The sequence below is a fragment of the Bombina bombina genome, chromosome 1 (genome assembly GCF_027579735.1).
Source record: "Bombina bombina isolate aBomBom1 chromosome 1, aBomBom1.pri, whole genome shotgun sequence".
Taxonomy (NCBI): Eukaryota; Metazoa; Chordata; class Amphibia; order Anura; family Bombinatoridae; genus Bombina; species Bombina bombina.
In genome coordinates, this window is record NC_069499.1 from 1546244051 (window position 1) to 1546259962 (window position 15912).

Here is a 15912-nt window from a genome sequence, read left to right on the forward strand (position 1 = left end):
CGTCAAGAAGCCACAGGGTTGTCTGACGGGCGACTCCTAATAGTCCCGGCTTGCTACCACTGACACTTTTGTGTCACTCCATTTGTGAGCATTCTGTGCATTTGGGGGAGGGACGCTTATGTACCTCTGTGATCCGACAATACTGCCCTATGCCTTGGCGCCTCTCTTTTTGTCATCATTTAACATATTTTTTATGAGTTTTGTAAAACATTTTTATTTCGCAAATTCCTTAACTACTGGTCTTTGATTGGGGAATCGATCATTGTGGTGTAGGCCATAACAATCACGGTAAAGCTGTAACGCAGGACTTGTAATACCGGTGAGCTGACCATTCCGCACTCAAAGGCGGTAAAACCGTACCGCACAACTTGTAATCTGGGTCTTAAGATTTTCAAATAAAGGGCTTGATTAAAGAGTAGGATGCGTTATAGGGGGCTCTATCCTACATACAGATGTTAAAGTGAATGTAAATTTTGATGCTAAAGTGCCCGGTTTTTAAAAATTTGATTTAAAATGGGCACTTTAATTCATCAAAATTTACATTTCACTTGTGTTGTGAAAAAATACTTACCTTTTAAACTTGACAGCAGCTCCAGCTTCCCCGGTCGTTGCAAGCCATTTCTGACGTCAGAAATGATGAATAGGTCTCCTAAAATCACGGCTTCCCCCCCCGGGGGAATCAGTGTCTTATTCAACGCCGTCATTGGAGGGGGATTAGATTAGGTGTAATTAGTTTAAAATTCTTGTAATTCTTTTTTTTATTTTCAGTAATTTAGTGTTTGTTTTTGTTCGTAATTGAGTTTATTTAATTTAATTGTAATTAATTGTAGGTAGTTTAGGTAATTAGTTTAATGATAGTTTAGTGTTAGGTGTAATTGTAACTTAGGTTAGGATTTATTTTACAGGTAATTTTGTCTTTATTTTAGCTAGGTAGTTATTAAATAGTTAATAACTATTTAATAACTATTGTACCTAGTTAAAATAAATACAAACTTACCTGTAAAATAAATATAAACCCTAAGCTAGCTACAATGCAATGTAACTATTAGTTATATTGTAGCTATCTTAGGGTTTATTTTATCGGTAAGTATTTAGTTTTAAATAGGATTAATTTATTTAATTATGTTAAATTTATTTCATTTAATTTAAATTATATTTAAGTTAGGGGGGGTTAGACTTAGGGTTAGACTTAGGTTTAGGGGTTAATAAATTTATTATAGTAGCGGCGACGTTGGGGTCGGAAGATTAGGGGTTAATAAATGTAGGTAGGTGTCGGCGACGTTGGGGGGGGCAGATTAGGGGTTAATAAAATTTAACTAGTGTTTGCGAGGCGGGAGTGCGGCGGTTTAGGGGTTAATACATTTATTAAAGTGGCGGCGATGTCCGGTCGGCAGATTAGGGGTTAATAATTGTAGGTAGGTAGCGGCGACGTTGGGGGTGGCAGATTAGGGGTTAATAAATATAATGTAGGTGTCGGCGATGTTATGGGCAGCAGATTAGGGATACATAGGTATAATGTAGGTGGCAGCGGTGTCTGGTCGGCAGATTAGGGGTTAAAAAAATTTATTTTAGTGTTTGCGATGTGGGGGGACCTCGGTTTAGGGGTTAATAGGTAGTTTATGGGTGTTTGCGGTAGCCTCGAGTTGCGGAATAAAAGTGAGTGGTACATCTGTATCTGCCAGACTCGTAATACCAGCGGGCGTTAAAAAGCAGCGTTAAGGGGGGCGTGTCCTAGCAGCGATCCTAGTTGGTCGCACTCTCCAAGAGCTCTGATCGAGTAGCTTAAAACCCGCCGGTTATAGGCATCATCAAACAGCCAAAACACAGGGAAAATATAGTCTCAACATTTATTAGCCCTTTAGGGAGCTCATCGCTGAATTTTGAGCTGTAATCTTGACATCAGATCTCTGGATTGGACATAAAGGGCCTGGAGCGGCGGCTCATTAAAGGCGGCGCTTCCCACTCGGTAAACCCGAGGTATTCATCCCTAACTGGGGGCTCAAATCTATCTCTTTAGGTGAGAAGGGCTGACAGGTCTGCAACGATAAGTTTTGAATCGTCTCACCCAGAAAACACATCACCTGGAGATAGTGAAAATGGAGCATTTGGCGGGAGTGGAGAGTATGCAGCATCCGGATACGATATGGGAGAGAATTGAAAAGCTGTTTAACAAGATGATAGATAATGCACCATACGATCGATTGATGCAAATACTACACAAGAAAGAGAAAGCTGCGGGGTGCCCAGTGGAGATCATCAGCGTGAGGTGTCCCATAGACACAGAACCTCCTCTGGGCATTTTGCAGCCCTCACAGCAACCGAAAAAGACTGCCATAACAAAACACGCTGACCAAGCCAATAAATCACAACCAAGAGGGAACCCGACACTGGCGATGCAGCATAACAGCTATCCTGTAGATAGGAAAGACCAAGAAACACCCACAACCACCTTACATGATTTCTCTCTGGTGACTCGGAACATTCAAGAGTCTGCTGGAGATCTAATCCAGAAAACTATTCAGAGGCCAACGGAACAAGAGTCAGCAAGGTCTCCCCTGAAAAGTGCATCCAGCGGGCCTCAGCTATCCTCCAACTACCAGCGGGATTACACCAAGCGATCCTCCCGCTCTCTATTACACCCCTCACGTAAGAGACAACAAAAAATATTAAGAGAGACTAAAGACTACCCATGTAACGATGCTTGTATCACATATGCAGAGAAGGGGTAGCCTAGAGAAACGCCAGTCACATAATATTAAACTGCCATGTTATTCTACTGACCAGTCTTGACTGTGCTTATGGTACTAACGGAACTGAGTTAAGATGACACTCTCCATAAGAGACTTTGATTTCCTCACAGATCGTTATCTGACTCACAAACAGAATCATCTCCCTAGTTGAATGTTTATTTCGTTGTTTAGTTGAGGCCGGAGATTTTGCAGTTACGCTAGCCAGTTTAATAGAGATACTTTTTATTTAGCTTCTTAATACTACATTAATGTCTAAAACCTACCAGTTAAAGTGTTTTAATCTTCATTTCAGACACCGTTATTTGTATTTTCCCTTATGTTTGTATTTGGGGGTGACCATCTCAAGAAAGATAAGTGATTATCTCTATGCCTATTGCCATTATAACCCTTGCCGTGCGGTCTGCGGCCGGGGCCGCATGGAGGGCTAGAACATTAATACATAACATACAGAAATGCTAACCATGAGTATGAGCACTAGAGCAAAAAACTCAGCAAGACCTTTGTGACGCAGCAGAAATTTGCCGTACCACTGGAATGTTTCAGATGTATCACATAAATATACGGTATAATATCACTAGTCATACCACGATAATTATATAGGTACATTTACACCCTCACCAAGAATCACTTATATCTCACAAAAGATAACACTCGCTATGAACATAGAAGATAATTTCTCTCTGGTCAATTTGCTGAGAAGGACACCATTATGAAAATCACAAATCACTGTATACATGTTGTTTGGCTGCACTTGGGAAACATAACCAATTTCCATTATTAGACCTGGAACGCCTGATCACTAGTTATATTCCTGATCAGTGACCCAGTTGGGACTCCCTCTTTTCCTTTCCTAGAATTAATCTAGAATCTTAATCGTATACCTAACCAAGCCCAATATTATATCCCAGAGCACTATTCCAAGACCCATGAGAGGTCTAATTAACTAATAATTGGGTCTCATGAGAAATACACTGATGTGAAAAAAATATTTCAATGTGGTACAGTTGTCATATATGATATATAATATATGCTTTTATTATCTTGATAGCACAATGCACCACCATGTTGAAACATAATATTGTACCACTCTTTGTGCCTGCTTTGCTCATTCTTTTTATGAAGTGTATACTCAATTATTCTAAATAAAGTATTTTAAAATAAAAAAATAAATAAAAAAAGCAGCGTTGGGACCTCTCAACGCTGCTTTTTAAGGCTAACGCAAGACTCGTGATCTAGCCGATATTTTCTGAATGAGCTTTAATTGATAAGAACTACAAAACAATGCACTTTATACTTACATTATCACTAGGGATGCACCGATACAATTTTTTTATGACCAAGTACAAGTACCGATACTTGTTTTCAAATACTCGCCGATACCAATTTTTTTTTAATGTCATGTAACAGTATACCAAGCACAATACAGTAATAATAATAATTATTTAAGATTCCTTCTTTATAATTATAGAGGACTGTAATTCAAAAGATATTATGAAATAATAAAACAGTTTTATTTGTCACAAAGTTCACTGAACATGATTATAAATAAAAAATATTACAATAAAATATTAAATTTAAAGGGGTGATGCAATTGGTTTGTAGGGCTGTTATATAACATCAATCTGACATTTGTATGGAGGTTCGACTCTAAGTTGAACAGTCTTTCGCTTTCCACACTACTGCATGGGGCAGAAAGATATTTTTCGGCCATTTTAGCCAGAGCTGGAAATCTGTTTATTAACTGCCCAGTACTTCAGGGGTTTATCTGAACGCAGTACAGTGATCTATCCTACAATAATACATATAACAGCAATTTGTATTGGCAGAACAGTAGTAAACAATTTTTAGTTTAGTCTCCACTCCAGCTTAAAATAAAATGGGAACATGCAGTTTGAAAAAAACACCACAAGATAGCGTATAGGTAGGAAGTGGAGGTATCGGTTTAAGTATCGGTGCATTTGCACGAGTACAAGTACTCATGCAAATACTTGGTTTCGGTACCGATACTAGTATCGGTATCGGTGCAACCCTAATAATCACTGTTGCTAGTCTTGTTGTATGTGGACTCAAGCCCCGATTGGCTCCTTTAAATAAGGCAAGTGGTGAGTGGAGTTTAGCTGCTGTTTTAAAAATGATTGAACTTGGCCAATATGCTATTCTGTAGCAAGACAACAGCAACCTTGTGTTTACTACCCCTTTAATAAGAACCTTAAATAAACACATTGGTATGGAGCTCTGTTTCACTGTGTCTGTTTTTAAGATGACTAACAAGTTTTGTACTAATGTTTATCATGACACATAGGGGCCGATTTACTAATGTGGGGGCGGACATCGATAAATGCCGACAGCATACGCTGTCAGCATTGATTATTGCACAAGAATTTCTAGTGAAATACTTGTGCAATGCCATCCCCTTCACATTTGCGGCCGCTAGCAAGCGGTGTCAATCATCTCGATCATATCCGATTGTAATGATTGCTGTCCGCCACCTCGAAAGTGGCGGATGAGTTAAAGGGAGACTGAACCCAAATTTTTGCTTTTGTGATTCAGATAGAGCATGCAATTTAAGCTACTTTCTAATTTACTCCTATTATCAATTTTTCTTCGTTCTCTTACTATCTTTATTTGAAAAAGAAGGCATCTAAGCTAAGGAGCCAGTCAATATTTGGTTCAGCACCGTAGACAGCACTTTTTATTGGTGGGGGAATTTATCCACCAATCAGTAAGAACAACCATGGTTCTTCAACCAAAATGGGCCGGCATCTAAACTTACATTCTTGCTTTTCAAATAAAGATATCAAGAGAATGAAGAAAATTTGATAAAAGGAGTAAATTAGAAAGTTGCTTAAAATTGCATGCTCTATCTGAATCACAAAATAAAAAATTTGGGTTCAGTGTCCCTTTAAGGAGCAGTGGTCTTAAGACAGCTGCTTCTTAACTTAACCTAAAGGCTCGCACAGAAACAGCAGCATACGCAGCTTAATAAATATACCCCATAGTGTTATACCTTTTAATGAACAGATAAATGGTGAGCATGTGTTGAATGTCAAACAGTTATGCATCAGTCTCATTTCTGCATTTTGTCTGTGCTCACAGGTGTGGTCTGATGTTTTTGCTGACAGTGAATTTGACCATCTGGGTGATTGCAGTGATTGAGGAAGCCAGACATCACACTCTTCAAATGGAGCGATATCTGGAGGCAAACAGTTCAGTGACCATGAACACAGAACACGAAGGTATCAATGTCTGCTAATTAAACTTGTTGCATTAGCACATGGTGCATTACTGAGTCAGGCTGATAGCTAATTAGTTTCCTTATTTCCCTCATTGAAAACATATAGGGACTGATTTAACAAGCTGCCAATCTGCGCCAATGCAGCTGTTTCCACACAAACCTTCAGACTCGCCGGAAACAGCAGTTAAGACCGCTGCTCCTTAACTCGTACGCCTCCTCTGAGGCTGTGGACATCAATTCGCCCAATCGTATACGATTGGGTTGATTGACACCCCCTGCTAGCGGCCTTGCACAAGCAGTTCTAGTGTGTGCTGTCGGCATTCAGCGATGTCTGTCGGACATGATCAGCTGAGTGGATCATGTCGGACAGGCACTTAATAAATCTGCCCCATTATGTTTGTTCATTAGAGTCAAACCATGCAAACAGAAAACTGCCTAATATAAGTTATTTCTCAAATTACAGTCTGCCCCAAGAAGTCACCTATCTTCTAGGGTGTCTTTTGTCCACTACTAAGTAAATTGTCTCACTATGGGCCAGATTACACGTGGGTTAAAGGGATGGGAAAGTCCAAATTAAACTTGCATGATTCAGATAGAGCAAGTACTTTTAAGACACTTTTAAATTCACTTCTATTTTCAAATGTGCTTCGTTCTCTTAATATCCCTTGTTAAAAATGAATACACACATATCTTACACTAGTGGGAGCTGCTGCTAATTGGTGCCTGCGCACATTTGTCTCTTGTGATTGGCTAACTAGATCTGTTCGGCTAGCTGCCAGTAGTGCAATGCTGTCCCTTCAGCAATGGATAACAAGAGAATGAAGAAAATTTGATAATAGAATTAAATTGGAAAGTTGTTTAAAATTGTATGTTCTATCTGAATCATAAAAGAAAATGTTGGGGTTTACTATCTCTTTAAATTATTCACGTATTACAAGTTGAGTGTAAACACGATCACATGAGCACAATCTCGTTTTACGCTAGAACGATTACTGCGACTTCAGAGCTGTGTTAACTGTTTTTCCAAACCTAAAAGTTTCACAAAACACATCAAAAAATACATTACAAAGTGCAGGTACATTCCTAATAATACCATCTAATAAAAATTATTCAAAAAATAAATTGCACACAAAAGTTATAAGGGCTCAAAGATATGAGGGCTGCTTCATAACTGCTGTTTCCGGTGAGCCTGAAGGCTCGCGTGGAAACAGGGTCATCAGGAGCCATTCGGCCATTGATAAATCGGTCCCAAGGTCTCAGGTGTTAGAAAAAAAGGCAGACAAAGGGCCTTTATATGTACATGTATAGAAATATGTATTTATGAATAAATAGAACTTATTCTTCTATGTTAAGAATATTGCAATGTGATATATTCATATTTTCATGTCGGGTTAGCACACATTAGAATAAGCAGTCGGGTTAGCGCATATGAGAATATGAGTTTGGGTTAGAGCATATGTGAATATGAGTTCGGGTTAGCGCATATGAGAATATGAGTTCGGGTTAGCGCATATGTGAATAAGCAGTCGGGTTAGCGCATATGAGAATATGAGTTTAGGTTAGTGCATATGTGAATAAGCAGTCGGGTTAGCGCATATGAGAACATGAGTTTAGGTTAGCGCATATGTGAATAAGTGGTCGGGTTAGCGCATATGAGAACATGAGTTTAGGTTAGTGCATATGTGAATAAGCAGTCGGGTTAGCGCATATGAGAATATGAGTTTGGGTTAGAGCATATGTGAATAAGCAGTCGGGTTAGCGCATATGAGAACATGAGTTTAGGTTAGAGCATATGTGAATAAGCAGTCGGGTTAGCGCATATGAGAACATGAGTTTAGGTTAGAGCATATGTGAATAAGCAGTCGGGTTAGCGCATATGAGAACATGAGTTTAGGTTAGTGCATATGTGAATAAGCAGTCGGGTTAGCGCATATGAGAATATGAGTTTAGGTTAGAGCATATGTGAATAAGCAGTCGGGTTAGCGCATATGAGAACATGAGTTTAGGTTAGTGCATATGTGAATAAGCAGTCGGGTTAGCGCATATGTGAATATGAGTTTAGGTTAGTGCATATGTGAATAAGCAGTCGGGTTAGCGCATATGAGAACATGAGTTTAGGTTAGTGCATATGTGAATAAGCAGTCGGGTTAGCGCATATGTGAATAAGCAGTCGGGTTAGCGCATATGAGAATATGAGTTTGGGTTAGAGCATATGTGAATAAGCAGTCGGGTTAGCGCATATGAGAATATGAGTTTAGGTTAGAGCATATGTGAATAAGCAGTCGGGTTAGCGCATATGAGAACATGAGTTTAGGTTAGTGCATATGTGAATAAGCAGTCGGGTTAGCGCATATGAGAACATGAGTTTAGGTTAGAGCATATGTGAATAAGCAGTCGGGTTAGCGCATATGAGAACATGAGTTTAGGTTAGTGCATATGTGAATAAGCAGTCGGGTTAGTGCATATGTGAATAAGCAGTCGGGTTAGCGCATATGTGAATAAGCAGTCGGGTTAGCGCATATGAGAACATGAGTTTAGGTTAGTGCATATGTGAATAAGCAGTCGGGTTAGCGCATATGAGAATATGAGTTCGGGTTAGTGCATATGTGAATAAGCAGTCGGGTTAGCGCATATGAGAACATGAGTTTAGGTTAGTGCGTATGTGAATAAGTGGTCGGGTTAGCGCATATGTGAATAAGTGGTCGGGTTAGTGCATATGAGAATATGAGTTCGGGTTAGAGCATATGTGAATAAGCAGTCGGGTTAGCGCATATGAGAATATGAGTTTGGGTTAGCGCATATGAGAATATGAGTTTGGGTTAGTGCATATGTGAATAAGTGGTCGGGTTAGCGCATATGAGAACATGAGTTTAGGTTAGTGCATATGTGAATAAGTGGTCGGGTTAGCGCATATGAGAACATGAGTTTAGGTTAGCGCATATGTGAATAAGCAGTCGGGTTAGCGCATATGAGAATATGAGTTTGGGTTAGCGCATATGAGAATATGAGTTTGGGTTAGTGCATATGTGAATAAGTGGTCGGGTTAGCGCATATGAGAACATGAGTTTAGGTTAGTGCATATGTGAATAAGCAGTCGGGTTAGCGCATATGAGAATATGAGTTTAGGTTAGTGCATATGTGAATAAGCAGTCGGGTTAGCGCATATGAGAATATGAGTTTAGGTTAGCGCATATGTGAATAAGCAGTCGGGTTAGCGCATATGAGAATATGAGTTTGGGTTAGCGCATATGAGAATATGAGTTCGGGTTAGAGCATATGAGAATATGAGTTTGGGTTAGCGCATATGAGAATATGAGTTCGGGTTAGCGCATATGAGAATATGAGTTTGGGTTAGTGCGTATGTGAATAAGCAGTCGGGTTAGCGCATATGAGAATATGAGTTTGGGTTAGCGCATATGTGAATAAGCAGTCGGGTTAGCGCATATGAGAATATGAGTTTGGGTTAGAGCATATGTGAATAAGCAGTCGGGTTAGCGCATATGAGAACATGAGTTTAGGTTAGTGCGTATGTGAATAAGCAGTCGGGTTAGCGCATATGAGAATATGAGTTTGGGTTAGTGCGTATGTGAATAAGCAGTCGGGTTAGCGCATATGAGAATATGAGTTTGGGTTAGAGCATATGTGAATAAGCAGTCGGGTTAGCGCATATGAGAATATGAGTTCGGGTTAGCGCATATGAGAATATGAGTTCGGGTTAGCGCATATGAGAATATGAGTTTGGGTTAGAGCATATGTGAATAAGCAGTCGGGTTAGCGCATATGAGAATATGAGTTTGGGTTAGAGCATATGTGAATAAGCAGTCGGGTTAGCGCATATGAGAATATGAGTTTGGGTTAGAGCATATGTGAATAAGCAGTCGGGTTAGCGCATATGAGAACATGAGTTTGGGTTAGTGCATATGTGAATAAGCAGTCGGGTTAGCGCATATGTGAATAAGTGGTCGGGTTAGCGCATATGTGAATAAGTGGTCGGGTTAGCGCATATGAGAATATGAGTTCGGGTTAGAGCATATGTGAATAAGCAGTCGGGTTAGCGCATATGAGAATATGAGTTCGGGTTAGCGCATATGTGAATAAGCAGTCGGGTTAGCGCATATGAGAATATGAGTTCGGGTTAGAGCATATGTGAATAAGCAGTCGGGTTAGCGCATATGAGAATATGAGTTTAGGTTAGTGCATATGTGAATAAGCAGTCGGGTTAGCGCATATGAGAATATGAGTTTGGGTTAGAGCATATGTGAATAAGCAGTCGGGTTAGCGCATATGTGAATAAGTGGTCGGGTTAGCGCATATGTGAATAAGTGGTCGGGTTAGCGCATATGAGAACATGAGTTTAGGTTAGTGCATATGTGAATAAGCAGTCGGGTTAGCGCATATGTGAATAAGTGGTCGGGTTAGCGCATATGTGAATAAGTGGTCGGGTTAGCGCATATGAGAATATGAGTTCGGGTTAGAGCATATGTGAATAAGCAGTCGGGTTAGCGCATATGAGAATATGAGTTTGGGTTAGAGCATATGTGAATAAGCAGTCGGGTTAGCGCATATGAGAACATGAGTTTGGGTTAGAGCATATGTGAATAAGCAGTCGGGTTAGCGCATATGTGAATAAGCAGTCGGGTTAGCGCATATGAGAACATGAGTTTAGGTTAGTGCATATGTGAATAAGCAGTCGGGTTAGCGCATATGAGAACATGAGTTTAGGTTAGTGCATATGTGAATAAGCAGTCGGGTTAGCGCATATGAGAACATGAGTTTAGGTTAGTGCATATGTGAATAAGCAGTCGGGTTAGCGCATATGTGAATAAGCAGTCGGGTTAGCGCATATGAGAATATGAGTTTAGGTTAGAGCATATGTGAATAAGCAGTCGGGTTAGCGCATATGAGAACATGAGTTTAGGTTAGTGCATATGTGAATAAGCAGTCGGGTTAGCGCATATGAGAATATGAGTTCGGGTTAGTGCATATGTGAATAAGCAGTCGGGTTAGCGCATATGAGAACATGAGTTTAGGTTAGTGCGTATGTGAATAAGTGGTCGGGTTAGCGCATATGTGAATAAGCAGTCGGGTTAGCGCATATGAGAACATGAGTTTGGGTTAGAGCATATGTGAATAAGCAGTCGGGTTAGCGCATATGTGAATAAGCAGTCGGGTTAGCGCATATGAGAACATGAGTTTAGGTTAGTGCATATGTGAATAAGCAGTCGGGTTAGCGCATATGAGAACATGAGTTTAGGTTAGTGCATATGTGAATAAGCAGTCGGGTTAGCGCATATGAGAACATGAGTTTAGGTTAGTGCATATGTGAATAAGCAGTCGGGTTAGCGCATATGTGAATAAGCAGTCGGGTTAGCGCATATGAGAATATGAGTTTAGGTTAGAGCATATGTGAATAAGCAGTCGGGTTAGCGCATATGAGAACATGAGTTTAGGTTAGTGCATATGTGAATAAGCAGTCGGGTTAGCGCATATGAGAATATGAGTTCGGGTTAGTGCATATGTGAATAAGCAGTCGGGTTAGCGCATATGAGAACATGAGTTTAGGTTAGTGCGTATGTGAATAAGTGGTCGGGTTAGCGCATATGAGAATATGAGTTTAGGTTAGCGCATATGTGAATAAGTGGTCGGGTTAGTGCATATGAGAATATGAGTTCGGGTTAGAGCATATGTGAATAAGCAGTCGGGTTAGCGCATATGAGAATATGAGTTTGGGTTAGCGCATATGAGAATATGAGTTTGGGTTAGTGCATATGTGAATAAGTGGTCGGGTTAGCGCATATGAGAACATGAGTTTAGGTTAGTGCATATGTGAATAAGCAGTCGGGTTAGCGCATATGAGAATATGAGTTTAGGTTAGTGCATATGTGAATAAGCAGTCGGGTTAGCGCATATGAGAATATGAGTTTAGGTTAGCGCATATGTGAATAAGCAGTCGGGTTAGCGCATATGAGAATATGAGTTTGGGTTAGCGCATATGAGAATATGAGTTCGGGTTAGAGCATATGAGAATATGAGTTTGGGTTAGCGCATATGAGAATATGAGTTCGGGTTAGCGCATATGAGAACATGAGTTTAGGTTAGTGCGTATGTGAATAAGCAGTCGGGTTAGCGCATATGAGAATATGAGTTTGGGTTAGCGCATATGTGAATAAGCAGTCGGGTTAGCGCATATGAGAATATGAGTTTGGGTTAGAGCATATGTGAATAAGCAGTCGGGTTAGCGCATATGAGAACATGAGTTTAGGTTAGTGCGTATGTGAATAAGCAGTCGGGTTAGCGCATATGAGAATATGAGTTTGGGTTAGTGCGTATGTGAATAAGCAGTCGGGTTAGCGCATATGAGAATATGAGTTTGGGTTAGAGCATATGTGAATAAGCAGTCGGGTTAGCGCATATGAGAATATGAGTTCGGGTTAGCGCATATGAGAATATGAGTTCGGGTTAGCGCATATGAGAATATGAGTTTGGGTTAGCGCATATGTGAATAAGCAGTCGGGTTAGCGCATATGAGAATATGAGTTTAGGTTAGTGCATATGTGAATAAGCAGTCGGGTTAGCGCATATGAGAATATGAGTTTGGGTTAGAGCATATGTGAATAAGCAGTCGGGTTAGCGCATATGAGAATATGAGTTTGGGTTAGAGCATATGTGAATAAGCAGTCGGGTTAGCGCATATGAGAACATGAGTTTGGGTTAGTGCATATGTGAATAAGCAGTCGGGTTAGCGCATATGTGAATAAGTGGTCGGGTTAGCGCATATGTGAATAAGTGGTCGGGTTAGCGCATATGAGAATATGAGTTCGGGTTAGAGCATATGTGAATAAGCAGTCGGGTTAGCGCATATGAGAATATGAGTTCGGGTTAGCGCATATGTGAATAAGCAGTCGGGTTAGCGCATATGAGAATATGAGTTCGGGTTAGAGCATATGTGAATAAGCAGTCGGGTTAGCGCATATGAGAATATGAGTTTAGGTTAGTGCATATGTGAATAAGCAGTCGGGTTAGCGCATATGAGAATATGAGTTCGGGTTAGAGCATATGTGAATAAGCAGTCGGGTTAGCGCATATGAGAACATGAGTTTAGGTTAGTGCATATGTCAATAAGTGGTCGGGTTAGCGCATATGAGAATATGAGTTTGGGTTAGAGCATATGTGAATAAGCAGTCGGGTTAGCGCATATGTGAATAAGTGGTCGGGTTAGCGCATATGTGAATAAGTGGTCGGGTTAGCGCATATGAGAACATGAGTTTAGGTTAGTGCATATGTGAATAAGCAGTCGGGTTAGCGCATATGTGAATAAGTGGTCGGGTTAGCGCATATGTGAATAAGTGGTCGGGTTAGCGCATATGAGAATATGAGTTCGGGTTAGAGCATATGTGAATAAGCAGTCGGGTTAGCGCATATGAGAATATGAGTTCGGGTTAGAGCATATGTGAATAAGCAGTCGGGTTAGCGCATATGAGAATATGAGTTTGGGTTAGAGCATATGTGAATAAGCAGTCGGGTTAGCGCATATGAGAACATGAGTTTGGGTTAGAGCATATGTGAATAAGCAGTCGGGTTAGCGCATATGTGAATAAGCAGTCGGGTTAGCGCATATGAGAACATGAGTTTAGGTTAGTGCATATGTGAATAAGCAGTCGGGTTAGCGCATATGAGAATATGAGTTTAGGTTAGTGCATATGTGAATAAGCAGTCGGGTTAGCGCATATGAGAATATGAGTTTGGGTTAGAGCATATGTGAATAAGCAGTCGGGTTAGCGCATATGTGAATATGAGTTTGGGTTAGAGCATATGTCAATAAGTGGTCGGGTTAGCGCATATGTGAATAAGCAGTCGGGTTAGCGCATATGAGAATATGAGTTCGGGTTAGAGCATATGTGAATAAGCAGTCAGGTTAGCGCATATGAGAACATGAGTTTAGGTTAGTGCATATGTGAATAAGCAGTCGGGTTAGCGCATATGAGAATATGAGTTTGGGTTAGTGCATATGTGAATAAGCAGTCGGGTTAGCGCATATGAGAATATGAGTTCGGGTTAGAGCATATGTGAATAAGCAGTCGGGTTAGCGCATATGAGAATATGAGTTTAGGTTAGAGCATATGTGAATAAGCAGTCGGGTTAGCGCATATGAGAACATGAGTTTGGGTTAGCGCATATGAGAACATGAGTTTAGGTTAGTGCATATGTGAATAAGCAGTCGGGTTAGCGCATATGAGAATATGAGTTCGGGTTAGTGCATATGAGAATATGAGTTTGGGTTAGAGCATATGTGAATAAGCAGTCGGGTTAGCGCATATGAGAACATGAGTTTAGGTTAGAGCATATGTGAATAAGTGGTCGGGTTAGCGCATATGAGAATATGAGTTTGGGTTAGAGCATATGTCAATAAGTGGTCGGGTTAGCGCATATGTGAATAAGCAGTCGGGTTAGCGCATATGAGAATATGAGTTTGGGTTAGAGCATATGTCAATAAGTGGTCGGGTTAGCGCATATGTGAATAAGCAGTCGGGTTAGCGCATATGAGAATATGAGTTCGGGTTAGCGCATATGAGAATATGAGTTTGGGTTAGAGCATATGTGAATAAGCAGTCGGGTTAGCGCATATGAGAATATGAGTTTGGGTTAGAGCATATGTCAATAAGTGGTCGGGTTAGCGCATATGTGAATAAGCAGTCGGGTTAGCGCATATGAGAATATGAGTTTGGGTTAGAGCATATGTCAATAAGTGGTCGGGTTAGAGCATATGTGAATAAGCAGTCGGGTTAGCGCATATGAGAATATGAGTTTAGGTTAGAGCATATGTGAATAAGCAGTCGGGTTAGCGCATATGAGAACATGAGTTTGGGTTAGTGCATATGTGAATAAGTGGTCGGGTTAGCGCATATGAGAATATGAGTTTGGGTTAGAGCATATGTCAATAAGTGGTCGGGTTAGCGCATATGTGAATAAGCAGTCGGGTTAGCGCATATGAGAATATGAGTTTGGGTTAGAGCATATGTCAATAAGTGGTCGGGTTAGAGCATATGTGAATAAGCAGTCGGGTTAGCGCATATGAGAATATGAGTTTAGGTTAGAGCATATGTGAATAAGCAGTCGGGTTAGCGCATATGAGAACATGAGTTTGGGTTAGTGCATATGTGAATAAGCAGTCGGGTTAGCGCATATGAGAACATGAGTTTAGGTTAGTGCATATGTGAATAAGCAGTCGGGTTAGCGCATATGAGAATATGAGTTTGGGTTAGAGCATATGTCAATAAGTGGTCGGGTTAGCGCATATGTGAATAAGCAGTCGGGTTAGCGCATATGAGAATATGAGTTCGGGTTAGCGCATATGAGAACATGAGTTTAGGTTAGTGCATATGTGAATAAGCAGTCGGGTTAGCGCATATGAGAACATGAGTTTAGGTTAGTGCATATGAGAATAAGCAGTCGGGTTAGCGCATATGTGAATAAGCAGTCGGGTTAGCGCATATGAGAACATGAGTTTGGGTTAGTGCATATGTGAATAAGCAGTCGGGTTAGCGCATATGAGAACATGAGTTTGGGTTAGAGCATATGTGAATAAGCAGTCGGGTTAGCGCATATGTGAATAAGCAGTCGGGTTAGCGCATATGTCAATAAGCAGTCGGGTTAGCGCATATGAGAATATGAGTTTAGGTTAGCGCATATGTGAATAAGCAGTCGGGTTAGCGCATATGTGAATAAGCAGTCGGGTTAGCGCATATGTGAATAAGCAGTCGGGTTAGAGCATATGTCAATAAGCAGTCGGGTTAGCGCATATGAGAATATGAGTTTAGGTTAGCGCATATGTGAATAAGCAGTCGGGTTAGCGCATATGTGAATAAGCAGTCGGGTTAGCGCATATGAGAACATGAGTTTAGGTTAGTGCATATGTGAATAAGCAGT

The 15912-nt window shown here is 40.6% G+C and overlaps 1 protein-coding gene across 1 annotated transcript in view; it reads left to right on the forward strand.

Annotated features, from left to right (window-relative positions):
* The window catches only part of LOC128655013 (proton channel OTOP2), a 155692-nt gene that overhangs the window by 68541 nt on the left and 71239 nt on the right, over positions 1–15912 (forward strand). Inside the window, exon 4 of the mRNA XM_053708876.1 lies at positions 5847–5986. Coding sequence (XP_053564851.1) covers positions 5847–5986 — 140 coding nt within the window. The remainder of the gene's footprint in view (positions 1–5846; positions 5987–15912) is intronic.